At 39.9% G+C, this 23,430-nt stretch overlaps 1 protein-coding gene across 1 annotated transcript in view; it reads right to left on the reverse strand.

Moving 5' to 3' along the window:
- The window catches only part of adamtsl3 (ADAMTS-like 3), a 503,662-nt gene extending 480,618 nt beyond the window's left edge, over positions 1-23,044 (reverse strand). Inside the window, exons 1-2 of the mRNA XM_055154339.1 lie at positions 22,849-23,044; positions 8,357-8,485 (exon numbers count right to left, since the gene is read on the reverse strand). Of these exons, the coding sequence (XP_055010314.1) occupies positions 8,357-8,416 (60 nt within the window). The 5' untranslated portion in view covers positions 8,417-8,485; positions 22,849-23,044. The remainder of the gene's footprint in view (positions 1-8,356; positions 8,486-22,848) is intronic.
- Positions 23,045-23,430: the final 386 nt, after the last annotated feature.

A 23,430-nucleotide genomic window follows, 5' to 3' on the forward strand; every position in this document is an offset into this window, starting at 1 on the left:
GTATTTTTATATTTATGTATGTTTTGTGGTGTGGTTGGTCGTAGTATAAATAGGCCGCCGATCAGTGGGGTGCTGTCACTCGCTCTTGTGCTCCGCCTCGTCCTCTGCACACCTGGGAGCGCTCCCCTGCCTCGGCTGCTGCTCGGTGCAGGCCACACCATGCCCATTAGTTGCAGCAGTTAGACTTTTGTGTTTGACCTGGTGAGACCATGGATCAATAATAAAAACTGGATAAGGCGTTCCCCCTATGTCCGGACTGGAGATCGACTACTGCAGTTCCCGTGAGCTTGGGCCCAGAAAGAATTCTCCCATAGAAGTACAATGCATTTTTTTGAGATTTCAAACTGCCCGTGTTTGGCTGACAGGGCATCCACAACTTTCACAAAGGTCGGATTTTGTAGGGATTCTTTTCTGTTTCCACAACATCAACTTTTCAAAATGTTTAAATCCTCAGAGCGTCTAAAATTTAGCATCTCTTGCTCTAGCAGCCGTCACTTTGATTGGTCCAAACGCTCCGCGCTCGTGCACATAACAGACGCCACACGGGTGGGAGGTGCTCGCCCCTATTGAGCAAGTAAATGCAGATGTGAACATTTTTTGGGGTCCCATGTGCCATTGAACACAGGCCCTTCAAAACAACACAGCGCCATCTTAGATTCAGCTTTCAGATTTTATTATAGCTCTATGGCTGTTCTCGCCTTTTGGTTTGGTAAGGTTAGTTTGGGGACGTTTTTCTTTAGGTTAGGGATGTCGGCACCGGCTTCTACGGCCCTGTGCTGCATCCTTTTGTTCTGGTTGGCCGCCTCACCAGGTCCACCTTTCTGTTATTACTTTGTTTTTGGGCACGGGAGGGTTTTTTGCGTGTTTAAAGTAAATTAAAATTAACGTAAACATAAACAACTTTTACTTTTGTAAGCTTTTCACCTTCTGTGTCATCTTTGTGTCCTAGTATGTTTAATCCACCCCAGTCATAACAGACATCACAAGGTGGAACAGAGCATTTTGGGCTTTGGAGATGTGAAAAGACTAATAATGCAGGATTACTCAAACACATGTGAATGAAGCAAAACCCAACTCCATGTGCACTATGTTTTTTATGAGGCAACAACATTTTTAACACAGTTTAAAGCTCACAAATCAATTTAGCATAATATAGGACCTTTAAGGCAACTGCAAACTGGTCATGTATGAGATCTTTAGCTGAATAGTGACGTAATAACAACAGCTTGAAACGAGGGTGAGCATCTGAAATACTAATCAAAGTGTAAGCCGTGTGCATTGTGTTGGGGCAGACATTAGAAATGCAATTGATAAAGTTTCCTTTGTTGATTTTATAACGGAAATATTTTTGATCACAATGTCTTCTATGTTAATCTCGCTTTTTACACAATTCTTATGAGAAATCAGTGAAAAAATGGGAAAGTCTGTCAATGGAGGACGATCAAAAGAGGGACAACAATTCAATTTATTATAACACAAATTGCGCTTTCCAATACAAGCCGCCAAAAGAGCTACTAACAGCACAATTATTCAGTCTCTCTCCACTCTCATTGGTGGCGATGATAAAAACATGATGAAAAATGTAAAAAAACAAAAAAAATCTACACCAACAGTCTCAAAAACCATTATCACTGACTTACTTTGTCGCTTATACTCCACATTCATACGTCGGAAAGATGGATTAGAACACAATGAACAACAGATCGGAGCTGGAATCAAACCATCAAACTTTAAACATGCACTGTATAACTTTTCGCCACCTTCGTGTTTCTATGGATATGTCATTGCTCTGCCTGGAATGTTCCATAATATGACATTAAACAGCTCTACCTTACATTTATTCAGTTACAGATAGTTTTATAGCTCAAAAATACCTAGAAAAACAGGCATTCTCACTGTGAGCGGGGCTGCCTCTCCACAGATCTGACCTTTAACATGGTCTGGTGTGGTTTCCATGATGATAAAAAAGGTTTAATGCTATACTGTGAAACATTCCAGACAAAGCAATAACATCTCCATGAAGACAAGCATTTGACGGACGCTCCACCAGAAAAGTTACACAATGCACCTTTAAGATGCCAAGTCTACCTGAGCCAAAGACAAGGTTCATTATGATTTAAGTGTTAGTTTATGCTTTATTAAGGATAATGCTTTATTTATGTGTAATTATTATAAAGTGGTACCCTTTTATTTACTGAATTACTAAATTGAATATATGTAACTTTCTGGGTATGGAAAGTCAACTGCAGGATTCTATGGAAACAGAAAATTAAAGAAAATCTTCAGAACATTCTCCATGCAGATATACACGTTTTATGGCATACTGTGCAATATTATAGCTAGGGCTGGATATCATTCAGAATTTGCCATTATGATACACACCTCGATACACAGGTCACCATATGATATGGTTTTCATACAGAACACTTTCAATTCAGTACGACATATTTCAAAACGATTCAATAAGGTTCAGTGAAAAACAAAGGCTAAATCGTGGCTAAACTAAAAGTCTTTATTAAAACACTAAGTTCATATGAAAACACCCATTTTACTCAAAACAGTGAAAATGTCAAGTGCGTCACATAAAAAATGAATTTTCTCCAAACAAGAAACACAAATTTAGCTCTTTCATAAAATAATTTAGTAAAATATACCTAAAAATACTCTTGGCGATATAGCAGCCCACAATATTGATACTGTATCATCATGTACAATATATTGATATTTCAATATTTTTGCACACCTGTAATTATAGCCAAAGGAACAAAAGGAACATTTCCATGGAAACAAGACCCTCCTCCAGGCCAAATAAGAGTCTGTTTCATGGACACTGTATGAAAGTCCGCTCAGAGTAAAGACGCATGACCAATAAAGATATCCACAATGAAAAAATATGCTTTCATATCAGTCTATATATTGGCAAAAAAAAAAGTTACATACTGGGGCTTTAAAGGTAGCCAGGCTGGTGCCACTTTGTGCCTCCGCTCAATTTCATTTCTCTCCAGCAACTAGGTCAGGAATCAGAATACTATACGGTTTGCAAAAACCCCGGAAGTGCAAGTCCGGGCACCAACCAATCAGCGAAGAGCCAGACATTCTGTGTTGGCAACGATTCCCGAGATCGAGGATTTAAAGCTGGAACAAAGAGAATGTTTGGTGAATTTGATCAATAGGAAAGACATTATTGCCCTTCTTCCTACGGGATTTGGGAAAAGCTTAATATAACAGTTAGCTGCGTTAGTGGCGAGATGCATATGTCACGACCAAATAGCAGCGATTGGTTACATTTTTAAAAACGTACCCGCCTGCCATCGAGCAAACGAATCCTATCGCCGCAAGGTCAGACAGTTTCCACGAACTGAAACCAGCTGATGAATCAGAATACTTCAAAGGACCCATATTACACCATTTTCTGACCTACGTTGTTGTTTCCTCATGAAAAACATGAATGAAGTCGTCTTTTCCCCTCACACATGTTTAACACACAAACCCTGCATGTGAAGGCGGAGTTCTTCTCTCATACAGAAAACACTGTTCCACCTTGTGATGTCATTTGGAAATAATAGGAAGTGCTCCACTGTGTTTTTAAACTCCGTACACCTTCACTAGAATCAGCTGGATGATTTCTGACCTGGAATTGACAATCTCTTCAAAACAAAAAGGTAAAAGGTAGATGTTAACTTTTTTAATTACCGTATTTAATTACCACTTCATGACATCACAAGGTGGAACAGAGCATTTTGAGCTTTGGAGATGTAGACAGACCAATAATAATAATGAAACAAAACACAACTCGAGGTATATTTCTGATAAAGTAACGACCTTAAAACATGACGTAAAACTCACAAGAATCAATTTTGCGTAACACAAGACCTTTAAGTATAAATTTAAATCAGAATCGTGATTTTTTTTTTTACATTTTCACCACATTTCCAGCGTTTACAATGTCCCACTTAATCCCACCGACGTTAGGGACAGACGGCTTTGGCTAGCTCGGCCGCCGCTGAAATGTACGTTAAGAATTTGATTTGGGTGGTCAATCTGATTTGGCTCCGCACTGGCAGCGAAATGCGGAGAGCAGAACCACGGAAAGTCCACCTCTAATTAAGTCTGTGTTCACTGGATTCTGTCTAAATCTGATGCTTTGTTATGACGGAGAGAGGGAGCTGCAGAAGGCACTTTGAATACCACGTACTCGTGCTCCACCGGGATCAAAGGGAAAACCGGAATGGTCTTGTGCAAATTACCTCCAGGCAGCTCACCGCGGCAAAATCCACTTTCGCAGTTCAACATTCAAAAGCATTGAAGGTGGGAAGGAGAAGAGGAGAGAGAGACGGAGGCTTAGAGGCACGAGAGGGTTCAGCTATAGACTGCGCACATGCCAGCTTTCATTTGCAACATTCAAATGGAAAATACATGGAAAATATTTTATTCATCATTCCGATTTTAGACGTGGTTTTGTATTTGAAAGTTTAGCCTATAGGTAGTCTTCATGAAAAATGTGAAAATATACAGTCAAAAGTTTGGACACGCCCTCTTATACAATGTTTTTTTTTTTTTTTTTTCCTTTAGAGCTAGAGTTCAAGTTTTTCTTTACTACATAATTCCATATATTTTGCTTGATATATCTGATGTTTTTTGTTTGTGTCTAATATGTATAGTGCAAAAAAATAAAAAATGAATGAGAGGGTGTTTCCAAACGTTTGACTAGTAGTGAACCGTATTTTTCGGACTATAAGGCACACTTAAAGTCCTTTAATTTTCTCAATAATCTTATAATCTGGTGCGCCTTATGTATTAATTCTGGTTGTGCTGACTGATCTCGAACCGATTTTATGTGGTACACGGCCCACAAAAATCTTTCAAAATGTTTTAGTACGACTTTGGTAAACTACGAAGCTGCACCGCTTGATGGATTGTCGGAGCATTACGGCTACTGTAGTCAGGAGCCTCACAGAGTCATGTCCTTTAGTCTGACAGAAGCTGACCACATCAGAGCACAAAGAACAGCTGTTTTTTCAGCGCTTATAGTTTATGCAAATTAGCCACGTGGTTTTAAGTTTTGATTCTGTAAAACGTAAACAAATGTGCTCAAAGCCGCATCAAACACATTATTACTCAATGTATATTTGAGTTGTCCTCATGGGAAATTAAAAAACTAATTTAAATTATCCACCCACATTCACATTCATAATACACATTCACCAAGACAGAGGAAACGCCGGGTGAATTATGCCACAATCAGGTCAGAGGTGCCTAGGCTAAAATATCAGTCTCAAGTGTCGTCTGTTTGTTTCACTTAAGGCGCACTGAATTATAAGGCACATTATGTATGAAAATAGACGAGAGAATTCAATATTATTGATATTGCGCCTTATAGTCCAAAAAATATGGTAACTTATCTTTTTTTATTATCCAGGGCTGAAATCACCTAAATCATTCTAGTGAAGATGTATAGAGTTTAAAAATACAGTGGAGCACAAAAACTGCTTGCTCCTTGTACTCTGATGCTGTCAGCTTCTGATGGACTAAAGAACACGACTTCTCCATCACTACAGTCGCCGTAATGCTCTGACAATCCATCAAGCAGTGCAGCTTCGTAGCTTACCAAAAATATTTTGACAGATTTTTGAGCACCGTGTACCACATAAAATTGGTTCGAGGTCAGTAAACACAAGCAGAATTAATACATAAGGCGCACTGTTGATTTTTGAGAAAATTTAAGGATTTTAAGTGCACCTTATAGTCCGAAAAATACAGTAACTTAAAAACTACCGTTTCATGACATCACAAGGTAGAACCGAAGCATTTTGAACTTTGGAGATGTAAACAGACTAATAATGCAAGATTATTTAAACAGGTATGAATGAAACAAAACACAACTCCAGGTCTGTTTTTCAAATTACAGCAATAAAAATGAATGAAATTGAACATAAGCAACGTTGAAAATATATCACACCGTGGAACATTTCAGACAGGTGGAAACTTATATAAGGCAACTTTAAAAAGAAACTAACTACTATTGAGAATATTTAGTCATTCAGTCCTGAGTAAAAACTGGTGTTCTCAAAGTAACAGCGATGCGCCAACAATCACACAGATGTTCAAACAAAAAAGGCAGGTGAAGTGTCTTGCCGAGGGACACAACACCTGCAGTAACGGAAGTCCAACTGCTGACTTTTTAGTCCATTTACACCAACCACCTGTTTCTGTGGCTGTGATTGAGGGTAAGAGTCCATCTCATAAGGATTTTTTTTGCAGCCAATATGATACAGATAAAATGGGAGTTGGAGGTGCCAATAGCCGATATAAAAGCAGATATAAAAGTGATGTAAAAATTCACTGTAAATCTTCACCTGATTATAAAACTTACGTCTGGCTGTACTGGATTTTAAATTGGGTTTATTTAGGTGACATTTATTATTGTTCTGCCTCTTTACAGTCATATTTAAACAGAGTAGGTCAGACTAATGACATTTTTGCACGACATTCTAGCCAGTAAAGAAAGTAAATAAACTACTGCTTTCAGCCTTTAGCGTAAATGCGTGTGCTCCGTGGTAACTAATTATACGCGTAAATGCTGATCATTCACACCTCTATTCACAGCTCATCTACACATCAGTGCAGATCTAAAAACATATATTATATACAGCTACTATAGTCACTTTACACTAGGCCAGTGTCAGAGAAAACAGGCTGTTTATGTGTGGGAGTTTCAGCAGCTAATCAGTAACCAAAGAGAAAAAAACTAAAGTAGCTTGAAAACCGACACATTTGCAACACTCAGCGCTCACACAGGGAACTCTCAGATCACAGGATTAGACACAAGAGCATTTAAAGCAGCGCCTCAGAGTTGCGCACATGGATCTATGTAATGACTGCAAGCACATGTGAGTGACGTGAGTCTGGGGGTGCGTTCAGGGGCAGTGCATCGTCACAGACACAAACAAATGACTCCGCAGATCAGTATTGATACGTCACCGCATATTAGGACATTTATCTGTCTGTACATTAGTTTAAATGGATGTAATATAGACAGTCTAAGCCAGGGGTGGGCAAACTTTTTGACTCGTGGGCCACAAAAGGTTCTAAAATCTGACAGAAGTGTCTGACCAGGAGCAGATGGATGGAGTTTTTTGGTAATCCACCTCTACAAGAGAAAAAAATTACATGGAATATAAGCAAAAACATATTCCATATTATTGAAATATCCCATAATTGAAAATCATAACAAAGCATTACAACAAAATATCTGTCTTCCAAGTCCCACAATATTTACTATTTATTGAAATAACATTTAAAACACTGACAATTATTAATAACATGCCCACGTGGAGTATCGGCCTATATAAGCAAGATTTAACCCAGAGGTGTCAAACTCATTTTGGTTCGGGGGCTGTATCCAACCTACTTTGATCCCAAAGGGGCCGGATCAGAAAACTCATGACATATAAACCCCAAAAATAGCATTGAGTTCAAATATTTGTGCAGAGAAAAACAAATCTATTACAGAAATCTTTGTTAACTGATGAACTCTTTATTTTACAACCTGAAACTATAAGATGCAAAAATGCAATTTCAACACAATGTTTTAACATGAACTTGTATACAAATAGGAATAAGTCAATTTTTTTTTGAAAATCCTGCACTCGGTGTCCACTGTTCTCATTTTTGACATTTTTCTGATGAGGGTGTCACGGTCAACAGTCAAAACGATCGTCCTTTAAGAGCGTTTGGAAAGAGGAAAGTTTTCATTTGTGCTGCTCTGGTGGGAGGGGCCACGTACAGAGGCGCTGGAGACACTGCTATGTTAAGAGACGCAGAAAATTACCAATATTTTAATAGGAAATATAATTAAAATATTTTAGTAGAAAATCAGCCGAGGGCCAGATTAAAAAAAGGTCTTGGAAGGCCGGATCTGGACCCCGGGCCGTATGTTTGACACCCCTGATTTAAGCCGATAGCCGATATGTCTCCAAGTGTCCGTATCAGCCAACCTATATATCAGTCGGGCCGTAGTTGTGGGATCTTTTCACAACTCTGGCAGGTCTAGCTGTACAGTTATGCTCCGTCTGTTACAAAGACTACAGATCAGCTCCTCCTCTATATAGCTCCATCTCTCTTTATCCCTTGATCCATCCATCTATTTATCCCTCTGGCTCTCACAAAGCACCACTTTTCAGTTCATTTAGGATTCTGTGGAGGTGGGGTCTAAACCAGTTCAAAAATAGCCACTGATCAATGGTTATTATGCTCAAAACTCCCAAAACGCATCCATCTTCCACAAAATTATTACTCTACTTCTTCTTTTTTTTTTTTTACCAATAAATCACTCAAACTCGCCCGCGTGTCTTACCTTGACTGCTGTGAACATCTGCAGCACAAGGACAACCCTCCAGAAGTACCGCTCCTCCATCTTCCTCTTCCGGACTTTGTAAATCCCAGACCTCTCTCTCGCTCTCGGTGCCGCTGCAGATCCCCGGGCCTGTGCGAAAGATGCCACCCGTGACTCATTGGTGCAAATTAGTTACCATTTCACCACGGAAGTAACAGACCAATTAAAAGTGGAGTGATGAAGATATTTATAAGACGTAATTGGAAATGAAATATGCAAATCAATACAAGTTCAAACGATCTCGCTTCATATCCACGAGAAAATACTAGACTGGGATGGGGAGAATAGTATTTTGAATAATGCATGGCAGGTAGAGACATTGATTTGTTTGGGGTCTACAATTTCGGTAAAATGAAGAGTGGGGCCGAAAGAGTAGTCTCAATCGAAAACGCAATTTGAAAGGGCATGATTAGCAAATCGCAAAGGCTGCAATTTTTTTAAGTACCATAATTTCCTCCACAAACAACAAAATCTCCTGTCTTATTCTGTATAAAAACTCCCGACCCTATAGTTTAGAACTGTACAAATGTGCTCTGAAATGTGAATCTTTTTGGACAGCATCCTTTAATCATAAACATAAATCGTAAATCTAATTGCAATTCAGTTTTTCCCGAAATCATTCAGCTCTAAAGAAGAAGCTGAGGTGGCTGTAGGTTCTGCTGCTGCTGTGGAGAGAGTTAATAATGGCTTTAGACGTGATTGATTAACTCTCTGACACCCCAACATGACCAAAAATGATCATGTTGGTGTCACAAACAGTTCCAACCACATGAAAGTGCTATAAAATAAGATGGAATTAACATTTTTTTATACTTTCAATCGCTCAAATCTTTGGTCTACTTGGCACGGTGGCTGAGTGGCTAGCACTCATGCCTCACAGCAAGAAGGTTCTTTGTTTGATCCCCGGATCGTCCGGGCCTTTCTGTGTGGAGTTTGCATGTTTCTCCACATGTCTGGATGGGTTTCCTCCGGGCGCTCCGGTTTCCCCCATCAACCCAAAACATGCTACAGGTCTCCAGAACAGTTGATAGTTAAAGGTCAGTAAATACAATCAATTCAATCATTGTGTGTGTCCTTAGGCAAGACACTTCACCCAGATTGCCTAGTATGAAAGTGGTGTGTGTGTGTGTGTGTGAGTGATGGTGGTGGTCGGAGGGACCGATGGCGCCGATTGGCATGGCAGCTGTGCTTCTGTCAGTCTGCCCTAGGGCAGCTGTGGCTACAATAGTATCTTACCATCACCAGGTATAGAGTGAATGAATAATGCTGAATAATGCTCTGTAAAGCGTCTTCGGGGACAAAAAATGTCTGTGAAAAGCGCTATATAAATAAAGACTTACTTACTTGTCTTCTGTCCAAATATATCAAGAAATCTTCACACTTGTTTTATTTTAGATGCAAAAACACAAAAATTGCAAAGTCTGAAGTGGATTGTTGGATTGAGATTATTAGACCATTACACCCTGTATGTCAATCATTTATAAAAAAAACACTGATTTTGATACATTATTAGTGTCTTTTTCACAGCAGCAGAACATGTGTATTTGCAAATGTGAATTGATTTTAGAATGAATTAGTTCCACTTTAGACAGGCCATCAAACAGACAGTGTTTGAACAGGCCCTGGAGTCCAAGTCTGAGGGGTCACATACAGTACATGTCCTCATGGGAAACAGGGAGATCGTCACAAGGATGTTGTGAGGAATAAAGTCATTTTGGGACTTTTCTGACACATATTGCAATTCTGATTTGGAATATGATGTGCTTTCAAACCAAGGTTCAGTTGTCTGCAGTACAAAATCTTATAATGGGATTTGAGAGAGGACTGAAATAGAAATTGCTAAATGACAATATATACTATAAAATACATACTTTTCATAGTAAGATTCATTTGATTGTTTTATTATCTACAGACTAGGGATGATTAGTTGATTAATAGATAAATGATCATTAAGAATTTCATCGATTATGTTCATTTTAATCGACAAACCGAATGTAGGTTGCTGTGCGTAGCGTAGGGTGACCAAACGGGTCTGTACATGAAGCTCTCTGCACTCAGAAGGAGCGAGACACAAACAGTCGGTCAGTCTGTGACGTGCCGAAGCGCAAATGCGTATTATGACTTGTACAAGAAAGTCCACGCTTTCCGTTCCGGTCGGGACAAGTGTGAGGCCATGTGCACAGTGTACAAAGCAGCACATATGTTTCAGTGTCCAGTGGGAAAAGTTTTACCAGGTGAGAGTCGAGCAATGTCGATGACAAGGCCCCACCTCCCTCCCCCCGTACGGTGTCCTGGTTTTGACAAACACAAATCTGGTCACACTAACCTGTATTCCACTGAGTCGTGTCCTTTAATCCAACAGAAACTGACCGCATCAGCGACACAAGAGCTGTTTTTTTTTCTTCGCTTAGTTTATGCAAATTAGCGATGTGTGTTTAAGTTTCGTTTCTGTGAGAGTTGCGCAAAACTGAATTAAACACATTATAATCTCAAACGCGCTGATGTGGCTCTAGAGTGGTTATGTTTATATGTCGTAAAGTTGAATTTATTTATGCAGAATAGCAGTGCAGATAGTGATAATAATGATGATCATTTTAATATAAAAACGTTAATGATTAATCGATCGTTAATTCTTCCGACGATCGATTAATAAAATTTCATCGAATGCCCATCCCTACTACAGACAGTGTCTCTTACCTACAGAATATGATGGTTATTGTGCTCTGTGTGAAGGAGTGGCCCCAGGTCCATCAGCAGCTCCCAGCTGATGCCCTCCTCTGCACAGGCTATTTCTGTGAGAGCCATTTCAGACTGATGTTATGGTGCAACATGACCAACAGTTTGATTTCAGCTTGACTTTTGTAGTTTCTCTCCTGGTCTCAGTTACAGATCCTCTCTGCTGCTGCACACTCTAGATCCATTAGCACAAAAACACTTGTGTGTCTGCAGATGTGTCCCACCTGGAATCCCTCCACTGCCAATGATCTTAGACCATAAAAATATTTTTTACAAAAACACAACCAATGAAATATGGGGTTTGAATTTAAAGAAACTGTAAACAAAAAAGGTCTTGGAGGACAGGCTGGATTTAAAGTGATGAGCTGACAGGAGCAGAGTCAGGTTTGTTTTGACTGTTAAGTCCAGACAAACAAACTGAACTGTTCTGATATCTCACCTTTATTCAGGTTCAAGTCCACTTTACACAGAAATATTGGATTTTGAGATTATAATTGGATATCATGTATAAAATGTTCACAAAAAAATAATACGGCAGTAAGGGCAAATTCAGCAAGTCCTGAAGGGCCAAAAAATACTTATTTTTTAGCCCCTGGGCGAAGGTTCATACACCTCTGATGTTCAGCGCTCTTTTTAGCATTACTCGAGACTTACAAAAAGAGGTGAAAGATGTACCATTTCTGTGGCCCTTTTATCTCCCTTTTCAAAAACGGTGTGCTAAAGCAACATTTCAGGTAGAAATTTTGGGTTTTTTTGAATATTTTTTCAACAATCTAATCCTGACACTTAAGGCCGCCACACACTACAGGAGAATTTGCTCAGTTTAGGCTGCGATTTGCTTCTCCCCGGGTTTGTGGAGGCGTAACCCGACTATGTGTCTTCATGTGCGATTTTGAAGCCGGTGCGCTCCTCGTGTGTGTGATTCTGAGCTGCTCTGTTGGATCGTGACCACCAAACATCAGCCACGCTACGGTAAACGGTAATAAAACGCCACGAGCAGACAGAGTGACGGACACGGAAGCGCAAGGCACAAACTCAAGACAGCAAAAATGATGGGTCTACTTTATAATGGGGAGTATAATGGAAGTCAATGGGACACTTCTGAGGACCAACGAAGGCAAAAACTGTAGCACAGAGATGGGAGGGGCGAGGTGAGATGTGAAGGTGCCATTTTAAAATTTGATCAAAAATAACATTATCTGGAAAGTTTCATAGCTCTAACTCCGATATAACCCATTTTTTTTCCAACTGTGAAAAAAAAAAATGTGCACAAACGATCCTCTGGGGTGTCTTCAAAATTGCGATTTAGAGATTAAGCCTGTCACGGTAACACATTTTGAACTGTGATACATTGCTTAAAAAAGTAAATTTAGACAAAATTTAAATGATAATATTGAAATCAAACCATAAAGCAGAATTATAAAAGTAAATAATGAGTCGTAGAAGTCATAATGCAGAAAAATAACCAAAAATGGTCAATTAGTACAAAGAAAAAGTCTCCACGATAAGTACTAACACTCAAAAAGTATTGTTCCATATGTCATGTTTTGAACAATAAGTCAATATAATAATAATCTTGGTCTAGTTGTGATTTGTGTTATGTTTTTTTTAGTTTTGTTTCCATTCAGAGTTCACATTTTAAACTTGTCCAGAGGAATTGACAAAAAGACTGAAATCTGAACTGACAAATAAACACAAGAATCACATTTCAGAGCATGTTTTTTGTTTTGTTTTGTTCTTTTTAAGAATAATAAGACTGGATATTGTGGTACTTCATAAACTGAAGCCTTTGCAATCTGCTAATTGCGTCCTTTCAGATTTTAGATTTGCTGTTCATCTTGCAGCCATCGATTGCTCTGTCTTGGAACATCGCCTATTATTCCAGACTTCACGCTTATATATTATACAAAGATGGGTCGTCTGGGTTTATTTCTCAGTAATCAGATGATTGACAGGTGGATTAGCCAATGGGCACGCTCGGTGAAGGTGAGCTTGTTTGTTTCCCATATGCCACTGGAATAAACAACCCTGATTGGACAGCTCGGTGAGATGTGGGTGGCGGGTGACAGCCTTTGATTATAAATTACAGAGCATCAGTCTGAACGCCAGACTTGTGCTAGACAAGAACAGTACAAGAAGAGCCAGAATTACAATAAATACATTCAGTTATTTACTAGACTCTATATCTGATAATGCACTTTGTTGTAGCATGAATAAAACCACATCATGCCGTTCTAAATCAGGTTGAATACCTTGAAAATTAAAGATACACTATATAAGGTTTAAGTTGGAGGGTCTGATGTCGTCTTTCCTCTGCGGCTCTATTCAGACTGCAGCCTCAAGTGACCCAAATCTGATTTTTTGGCCCCTATGTGACCTGTATCTGATCTTTTAATGACAGTCTGAACAACACAGATCCCATTTTTTTCAAACGCGACCCAGGCCACTTTGATTTGTGGTCCTAAAACTGATACATATCCGATCTTTTGACATGCGACTTCAGTCTGAACGGCCAAAGCGCATTCATCCGACCTACACGTTATCAACAAGCCACAAACGTCACTATTCTGCACTGAAGTAGGCGAAAATTGTTGATGAACTCCGTGTCACTGAAGTGAAGCACATCACCACTCACCACTCTTGGCTACGTCTCCACATCCACACGTTTCTTTCAACGGACGTCGCTGCCGTTGTCTGACAAAACGCCACGGCCAAAAACCTCGTCCTTCTCCTTCTCAATCTCCTCCTTAAAACAAGTAAGTTGTTCATGTTCTGGCTCCTGTACGAGAGGAACTTTAAAATCTCCAGGTGCTCAATGCTCGTGTCCATGTTTGGACAACTTCCGTAAACACAGAGCACGCTCACGTTGACGTCATGGTGTCCTCCAGTGCACATGCGGGACACTTTTGGGGTGTTTAAAGTTCACACTGGAGATCACATACAAGTCGCATTTAATTGGAAATATGAACGACCTCGCAAAAACATTGGATTTTACAAAAAAATCTGAATTCAGCGTTAAGCCCTGCAGTCTGAACGTAGCCTCAGACTGCAGCCTCAAGTGACCCAAATCTGATTTTTACGCCCCATACAACCTGTATTTGATCTTTTAATAACAGTCTGAATGACACAGATCTGATTTTGTTCAAATGCGACCCAGGCCACTTGGATATGTGCTCCTAAAACCGATACATATCCAATCTTTTGACATGTGACTTCAGTCTGAACGGCCAGGTGGCATTCATCCTGTAGCCTTCGCAGTAGACATTATTATTGTTATTACTATTTTGAGAATGTTTAATTTTGACGCTCGCCTCTGACCTCCAGTGGTGGAGTTTGACATTATATGTGCACGCGCCCTGTTCATGTGGTTCAGAAAATACGAGATAAAAAGTGTGGACAGCATGGATATGGACAGTTCAGAGAAATGAACAGGAAATGTACAACTCCTAAACATTAAGGGTCAGAAGGCGCACACGGTTTGTTCATTTAGAATTTGATTTATTGCGTAGATTGTGTTTATAAATTTCTGATAAAGTTATGTTTGTCCTTTTACTTTTCCATGGTGGACGTTAGTATCATAAGAAAAAAAAACTAAAAGCTAACTGAGCATCACTGAAGCGTGGCTTAAACTTTGTGAGCGGTCATACATCTCATCTATACGTCAACAGTCTCACTATTCTGTGCTGAAAACAAAACGCCACGGCCAAAAACCTTCTCCTTGTCAATCTCCTCCTTAAAACAAAGAAGCTGTACATGTTCTGGCTTCGGTATGACAGCAGCTTTAAAATCTTCAGGTGCTCAATGCTCGCGTTCGTGTTTAGGCGACTTCCGTGAACACTGAGGACGCTCGCTGTGTGTGACGTTCGTCGTGTCCTCCAGTGCTCATGTGGGACACTTTTGGGGCGTTTAAAGTTCACACTGGAGATCACACACAAGTCGCATTTAATTGGAAATGTGAACGAAATGCGCAAAAAAATCTGAATTGATCATCAAACCCTGCAGTCTGAACTTGGCCTATGTTGTTGTTTTCTCTGCAATGTTCCACAAACACAATATAATTTACTAATCTCCATGGAAACAATTAGCTGACTCCTTCATCAATACTGGTAGACAGAGACATGTACATCCAGTAAAATTTACGACTACAAGCTGGGTCCAAACGTACAATTTATGTGCAAAAGAAGAACGATATCCGCACTGCAGTTCTTTGAAGCTCCCAGTTTTTTATTTCTGTAACATCACAATGTGACGTTTCAGGTCAAGCCCTTCTTCAGTAATTTATGGCAATGAAAACGCCTATAATTTAACAAATGAAAGATTAAAATTAAAATTAATGATGGGAGGAGATCGATGCTACAAATAACTGATGTTGAAATCAAAAATGGTGAGGCCAAAAGTGTGAACTGTGCCTTGTGTGTCAAAATCCCATACTGATGAATATTCTTATGACGTTTTCATGAGACTAAAAGGTGACAGAGCCTCCACCAAACTTAAAGACGCACTGTTTTCTAGTAGAGGGTCCATGGAGATACTACGGTTTTGGTTGAAATACTGTATGCAATGATGGTAATGGTCAGATCTATGGAGAAGCAAGCCTGCACATGGTATGCGTTTATGTTTTTAAAGTATTTTTGAGCTATAAAATGGTTGTACAGATGCAAGGGCAATAAATCCATGTATCATTTGTTCATTTGTTTTTCAAAATAAAACCAAAAATTAAAAAAAATGAAAAAACAACTATTTTCTTCATTATTTGTCTCCAAAACCAAAATGAAATGTTTCCCGTTTCCGTGAATTAAACTGACATGTTGAACTTTCACGCTGCGTACGGAGTGAACCAGGCTTAAACCAGGTCTAAAACAGGACTAAACCAGTCTCGGTCCCGGTCTCGGTCCCGGTCTCGGTCCCGGTCTCGGTCCCGGTCTCGGTCCCGGTCTCGGTCCCGGTCTCGGTCCCGGTCTCGGTCCCGGTCTCAGTCGGTCCCGGTCTCGGTCCCGGTCTGGTCCCGATCTCGGTCCCGATCTCGGTCCCGGTCTGGTCCCGATCTCGGTCCCGGTCTCAGTCCCGGTCTCAGTCCCGGTCTGGTCCCGATCTCGGTCCCGGTCTCGGTCCCGGTCTCGGTCCCGGTCTCGGTCCGGTCTCGGTCCCGGTCTCGGTCCCGATCTCGGTCCCGGTCTCGGTCCCGGTCCCGGTCTCAGTCCCGGTCTCAGTCCCGGTCTCAGTCCCGGTCTCAGTCCTATTTTGGTCCCGGTCTGGTCGTCGTCTCAGCCCTGATCACCCGACAGTCTAAGCGGGTGCGCTTCTGGGCCAGTCCAGACACTCAGTCCTGGTTTAGACCTGGTTTAGACCTGGTTTAGACCTGGTTTAGACCTGGCTCAGTCCTGGCTCAGTCCATATGTGGCGCAAAAGTCCAGCATCGCAGTTTAAGTCACAGAAAGGGGAAACGGCCGTTATCCATTTTTTCATTTTGGTTTTGGAGACAAATAATGAAGACGATAGCTGTGTACTTCGAAAAATCGAATGAACGAACGATACACGGACTGCGATACGTTTAATGCCCTCCTGTGACACATTCCCGGCAAACAAATGCACCTTTAAATGTACACCTCCGAAACGGGAACACAGCAGCTGTTACATAAGGAACAATTGTAAAAGTCCGTGGAGCCTCATCATCGCTGACTTGTGATTGCTGTCGCTGTTGGTGGTGTGGGCGTGATGTAGCGTCTAAGATAAAAACACTTTGTTCAGTCACTCCGCTCGGCTCCCTATAGCCACAAACCGTCCCCACAGATTTACTGCTCAGTCTCTTGATTGTATTGGTTTGGTTTTACTCCGACTCTATGGTTCTCGACAGCTGTGAAGGAGCTGGTATTAGACGAGGGCCGATACTGAAGATGTGTGTACGGGATTCAAGCACAAACTGAAGCTACAACCCGAGCTGAGAGTATGAGCTCGCAGGTGAAGCGTTCAAAGCACTGTAGTTGTTGAGTTATGTAAGATCTGTATATATGTGTCATTACGTATTCAGATTAAAGGGACAGTCCGGAGTTTTGGACATAGAACCTCATTTCCTAGTGAGCCAGAGTGTTGGAGACGTGCGGAGACACTTTTTTAAAATATTCCATCCAGTCCTTGTATTTGTAGAGGTCACTGGTGCTAGACTAGTGTATGTCAATGGTCACTAAAAACTTACCCTTTATCCTGACAAACTTTTTGATAATATTACCCAGTCTATGGCTACGTTCAGACTGCAGGGCTTAACGCTCAATTCCGATTTTTTTGTGAAATCTGATGTTTTTGCGAGGTCGATCACATTTCCAATTAAATGCGACTTGTATGTGACTTCAGTGTGAACATTAAACAGCCCGAAAGTGTCCCGCATGTGCACTGGAGACACGATGACGTCAACCGCAGCGAGCGTGATCTGTGTTTACGGAAGTTGTCCAAATATGGACGTGAGCATTGAGCACCTGGAGATTTTAAAGTTCTTCTTGTACCGGAGTCAGAACATGAACAACTTACTTGTTTTAAGGAGGAGATTGAGAAGGAGAAGGACGAGGTTTTTGGCCGTGGTGTTTTGTGGGGCAGCGGCAGCGACGTCCGTTGAAAGGAACGTGTGGATGTGGAGACGTAGTCAAGAGTGGTGAGTGGTGATGTGCTTCGCTTCAGTGACACGGACTTTATTAACAATTTGTGTCTATTTCAGCGCAGAATAGTGACGTTTGTGGTTTGTTGATAACATGTAGGTGGGATGAATGCGCTTTGACCGTTCAGATTGAAGTCGCATGTCAAAAGATCAGATATGTTTCGGTTTTATGAGCACATATCCAAGTGTCCTGGGTCACATTTGAAAAAAACGGATCTGTGTCGTTCAGACTGTCATTAAAGATCAGATACAGGATCACACAGGGGCTAAAAAATCGGATTTGGGTCACTTCAGGCTGCAGTCTGAATGTAGCCTATGTTAATGATTATGATGTCTTTGGCAAAAAAATGTGTTCTTTTCAAGTGGGCAACCCCACACTTACCTACACTGGATTTATGGTTAACTCAGTTATCATCAACCATTCCCCTGGAAAAACTGACTTATGAACGAAATGGCAAACAAGATATGTTCTGGAAATATGGACACCTGTACACATATACTTAAATATGTAACTTTTTGTAATTTTTTTGTAATTTTTTTGAATGCATCTGTTATGGGTGTGTGCGTTTATGTGTATGTATGCAAATTTATGTAATTTGTATATATTTCGTTTGCATCATTATTAATGTAATTATTGTTACTTTATTTTAATTATTATTTTCTGGTCAATATTACTATTACTATTGTATTTTTATTTTATTATTTATTTTTATTTATTTTTAAAATGTTAATTTTTTTCTTAATAATAATATTGTTGTTGTTGTTAATAATAATTGTTATTTTATTATTATTATTATTATTTATTATTATTATTATTTTTATTTTTTTATTTTTTATTTTTTTTATTATTATTATTATATATTATAATTATTTTTTTTTTTCCAATGTCTGTTAAGGGTGGATGTGGGGAGGGCGAAGGGGGTTTGGGAATGGGGAGAAGGGGGTTTAAATGTCGCATTTGTATATTTGTACATCTTGTGGCATTATTGTGTGGCTGTAAGACCACCAGTCTTACCCACTCCACAAAACACCCGAAGAAAATCTATTATTACACCAGACTGTCCATGTAAATGTCTGTGTTGATAGAATAATTTAAGAAGTAAAACCAACCTTGCATTTGAAGGATTTATGTCTGAGCAGCAGTGAGTTGTACTTCCTGATAGAAAGTTTGGCAGCGGCGGACTGATATATGAGAAAATAGTCCCTCAACATGCGACGATTCATGCGATGCAAGGTTAGTTTTACTTCAAACATTATTCTATCAACACAGACATTTACATCAACAGTCTGGTGTAATAACAGATTTGCCTCGAGTGCTTTGTTGGGTAGGGCTTGGTATTATTAACAAGTTGCTGATACGATACATACTTCGATACAGTGCATTGTCAGTTCGATACGATATATTTCACATCATTTTGATACGGTTCAATAAAAAATAAAGGCTAAATCATGTCTGTGATACTAAAAGTCTTTGTTAAACCACTTTTTATGCAAAGTTTGTATGAAACACAAACATTTTAGTCATCAAAACAGTGAAAATGTCAAATGTGTCGCATAAATGAGTTTCTTCCTCTAAACGAGCAACAAAACTGTAGAGCTGTACCACAATAAATTAGTAAAATATACCAAAAAATACTCTTGGCGATGTATCGATACAGCAGCCCTCGATATCAATACTGTATTATCACATTCAACGACATGATATATCCATATTTTGATATTTTTGCACACCTCTATTGTGGAGTGGGTAACACTGTTTTTAGTGGCAGGATAACTATGACCATTGACATGCACTAGTCTAGCACCAGCGACCTCTGCAAATACAAGAACTTGATGGAATATTTTAAAAAGTGTCTCCACACGTCTCCAACACTCTGACTCACTAGGAAATTAGGTCCTATGTCCAAAACTCCAGACTGTCCCTTTAAAAGTTGCACCATGTAACTTTTCAGGTGGTTCTGTGTTTTGATGAAGTGTGGTATTAACGGTGCATTGTGCAACTTCTGACGCTTTTCTACATGGAAATGTTATTGCACTGGAAAAAACAAAAACAAAACTATATCTAGGCAAGTTAAAATGACTTAAATTAAAAAAACATTAAACTTTATTTGAGTCGATTCAACTTGACAAGTAAAATGATCTACCAGTGGAATAAGTGTGTTTTTCTTAATTCAAGCAACATTCGATTTTGTTTCTTATTTCAAGTGCAAAAAGTTGTTGTTTTTCTTATTTTAAGTGTAACAAGTTGTATTTTCATATTTTAAGTACAAAAAGTCTTGTTCCGCTGGCAGATCGTTTTACTTGTCAAGTGAAATTTACTCAAATCATGATAAAACTTTCTTAATTCAAGTCATCTTAACATCTCAATCTTGCAGTGTGCTTTGTCTGGAAGGTTCCACGGTATGGCATTAAACCTTTCTATCGTCATGGAGACCGAACCAGACCAAGTTACAGGTCAGATCTGTGGAGAGGCGACCCCCGCTCACAGTCACAGCGCCTGTTTTTCAAGGTACTGTAATTGAATAAATGTAAGGTAGAGCTGTTTAATGTCACACTGTGGAACATTCCAGGCAGACCAAGGACATATCCATAGCAACAAGCAGGTGACGGACCCTCAAGCAAAAAGTTACATAGTGCAACTTTAAGTTTATTTATCTTTGTAACATGTATTTAACTGTGTGTGTTCAATACCTTAAAAAGTACCTTGAAAAACATACAGTTTTATTATGAGTGGGGTCGCCTCTCCACAGATCTGACCTGTAACTTGGCCTGGTAGTGTCTCCATAAAGTTACACACGTTTAAAGCCACAATCTGCAACTTTCCAAGCTCGGCAATGACATGGAGTTTGTCTCTCAAAATTGCTGGTTCCCCTCTGGCAATGAAAGAAAAATCAGCAATCGTCACTGAAATAACTCGAAACTGATAAAAGAAATAATAAATAAAAATGTTCTGAAAATTCTCCAACAGAAATCAAACATCGGTTTTTACCTGTGGTTCAACAGAATTATTAGAAAAAACTAAATAATGAAACTGGCCTGGCAAAAATGATGATATTCTTAACTTAATATTTTGTTGCACAACTTTTCGAGGGAAATTCTGCAAACAAACGATTTCTGTAACTGTGAACAAGACTTCTGCTCTGGTCAACTGGTATTTTGACCCATTTCACGTGAGAAGAAGAAGAAGAACACTCCAGAACAGTCCAATGTTTTGTTTTTAGCCGTTCTGTGTGTGTTTTGGGTCATTGTCCTACGACTGAGACCAAATTTTCTAACACTAGGCGACACATTTCGTTCCAAAACACCTTGATAGTTTTGAGATTCTTTTGCTTTTCTTAATTTCAAGTTATTTCAGTGACCATTGTTGATTTTTCTTTCATTACCAGAGGGGCAGTGTAACAGATTACATGTACTCAGAGTACAAATTATGAGTAACTGTATTCAGTTACAGTTACTGTTTCAGTGAGTGGTAACTGGATTACAGTTACTTTGTTGAAATAAATGGATTACACGGAGGTATTTTCCTGTTTTTTCGGTAATTCCACTCATTGCTGGAAACTAAACCAGGACTAAAACCAGGTCTAAACTAGATCTAAACCAGGACTAAACCAGGGTCTAAACTAGATCTAAACTAGATCTAAACCAGGACTAAACCAGGGTCTAAACTAGATCTAAACCAGGACTAAACCAGGATTAAACCAGGATTAAACCAGGACTAAAACCAGGTCTAAACTAGACCTATGCTAGATCTAAACCAGGACTAAAACCAGGGTCTAAACTAGATCTAAACCAGGACTAAAACGAGGTCTAAAACCAGGGTCTAAACTAGATCTAAACCAGGTCTAAACCAGGACTAAAACCAGGGTCTAAACTAGATCTAAACCAGGACTAAAACCAGGTCTAAAACCAGGGTCTAAACTAGATCTAAACCAGGTCTAAACCAGGACTAAAACCAGGGTCTAAACTAGATCTAAACCAGGTCTAAACCAGGACTAAAACCAGGGTCTAAACTAGATCTAAACCAGGTCTAAAGCAGGACTAAAACCAGGGTCTAAACTAGATCTAAACCAGGACTAAACCAGGACTAAAACCAGGTCTAAACTAGATCTAAACTAGATTTAAACCAGGTCTAAAACCAGGACTAAACCAGGATTTAAAAGGACTAAACCAGGACTAAAACCAGGTCTAAACCAGGACTAAAACAAAACTAAAACAGAACTCATTCATGTTGCTTGGACGTGTCTCCTCCTCTTCTATCAATAATATTTTTAATTTGGCTCAGTAAAGTTTGATCTTTTCATTTTCTTTTAGCAAACAAAACGTCTTAGTCTTTGTTTCTCTACAGCAAATCAAGTAATCCAAAGTATTCAGATTACGTTAATCATTTTAACTCATTTAATGGATTCCGTTACAAACTACATTTTGGTGTATGTAATCTGTAATCTGTAGGAGAAAACATTTTAAAAGTCACCTTCCCAACAGAGGAGAACCAACAATTTTGTCCACGTTTGTACGTCCCTCCACCTGAAAAGTTGGTGCACCTTTAACTTTACTAACTCAATTTTTAAATAAGCAAATAAAGCCACCAAGTTGGATTTAGTTTCAAGTCCTGGTTGGTTCAGATTTTGTTGTTGTCTGATGCATTTAAAATTAAAATTCAAGAAAAGTTTGCGCGAGTTAGAGCCTGTGGAGGTGCATTTTATCGCAGTTGCCCACTTTGCATGGATCCATTTTGGTCTCTCGTGCGAAATTCAGCCAAGTGAGGCGGTTTTAACGCCAAAAAAAATGTATAAATTACCTCCAGTGCCACTCAGTTCGGTGCCAGTCTTCTTGTCATCCGCGATATTGTGGGAGTTGAGTGGGCAGAGAAAGACTAAACACGCACGACTCGCCAATTCCGCGTCGCTTATCCAAATGCGCAAACGTCTCCAACTTTCCCAACGCAACCGAGTGACATTTTACCCGCGATTGATCAGTAAAAAATGTGAAATAATCAATGAAATTACGCGCGATCGTGGCCGCTCGGTGTCCTGTCACACTGTGCCACGCGCGCGCCGCACACCTCACTTACCTTGTGGAGGGAAATCGAGCCTATGCGCTTCCACGTTCCCGCAGCATCAGTCCCGTGTAGTCCAAGGTAAAGCTCCACAAAAAGCTCCCCGAGGGTTGGGGGTGGGCGGGGGGTAAATCCACGTCCACGCTGCAAAAAAAAAAAAAACCGCGAGGGATGAGTGTCCAGAGACCAGAGACAAACGTGAATCCGTGACAGGAGTTCTCCGGTGAAGTGCGAGCGAGCTCCGAGCAGCGCGCGCACACACAAGTTGGGACCAGTGTCAAGTTTGCGTAAATCTGCCAGCTTCCGGTCTCAGCTGCTAAAATAAAGCTAAAAAATAGAGAAAACGGAAGTAGGGTTGATAAAAAATTTGAAAATGGAAAATGATTTATGTTTCTGTGGCTTAAACTGCGATGCCGAACTTTTGTGCCGCGTACGGACTGAACCAGGACTAAACCAAGACTAAAACAGGACTGAACTAGGACTGAACCAGGACTAAACCAAGACTAAAACAGGACTGAACTAGGACTGAACCAGGACTAAACCAAGACTAAAACAGGACTGAACTAGGACTGAACCAGGACTCAACCAGGACTAAAA

This window comes from Boleophthalmus pectinirostris, unplaced genomic scaffold (genome assembly GCF_026225935.1).
Source record: "Boleophthalmus pectinirostris isolate CB_2022bp ecotype Guang Dong unplaced genomic scaffold, ASM2622593v1 HiC_scaffold_19, whole genome shotgun sequence".
NCBI lineage: Eukaryota > Metazoa > Chordata > Actinopteri > Gobiiformes > Gobiidae > Boleophthalmus > Boleophthalmus pectinirostris.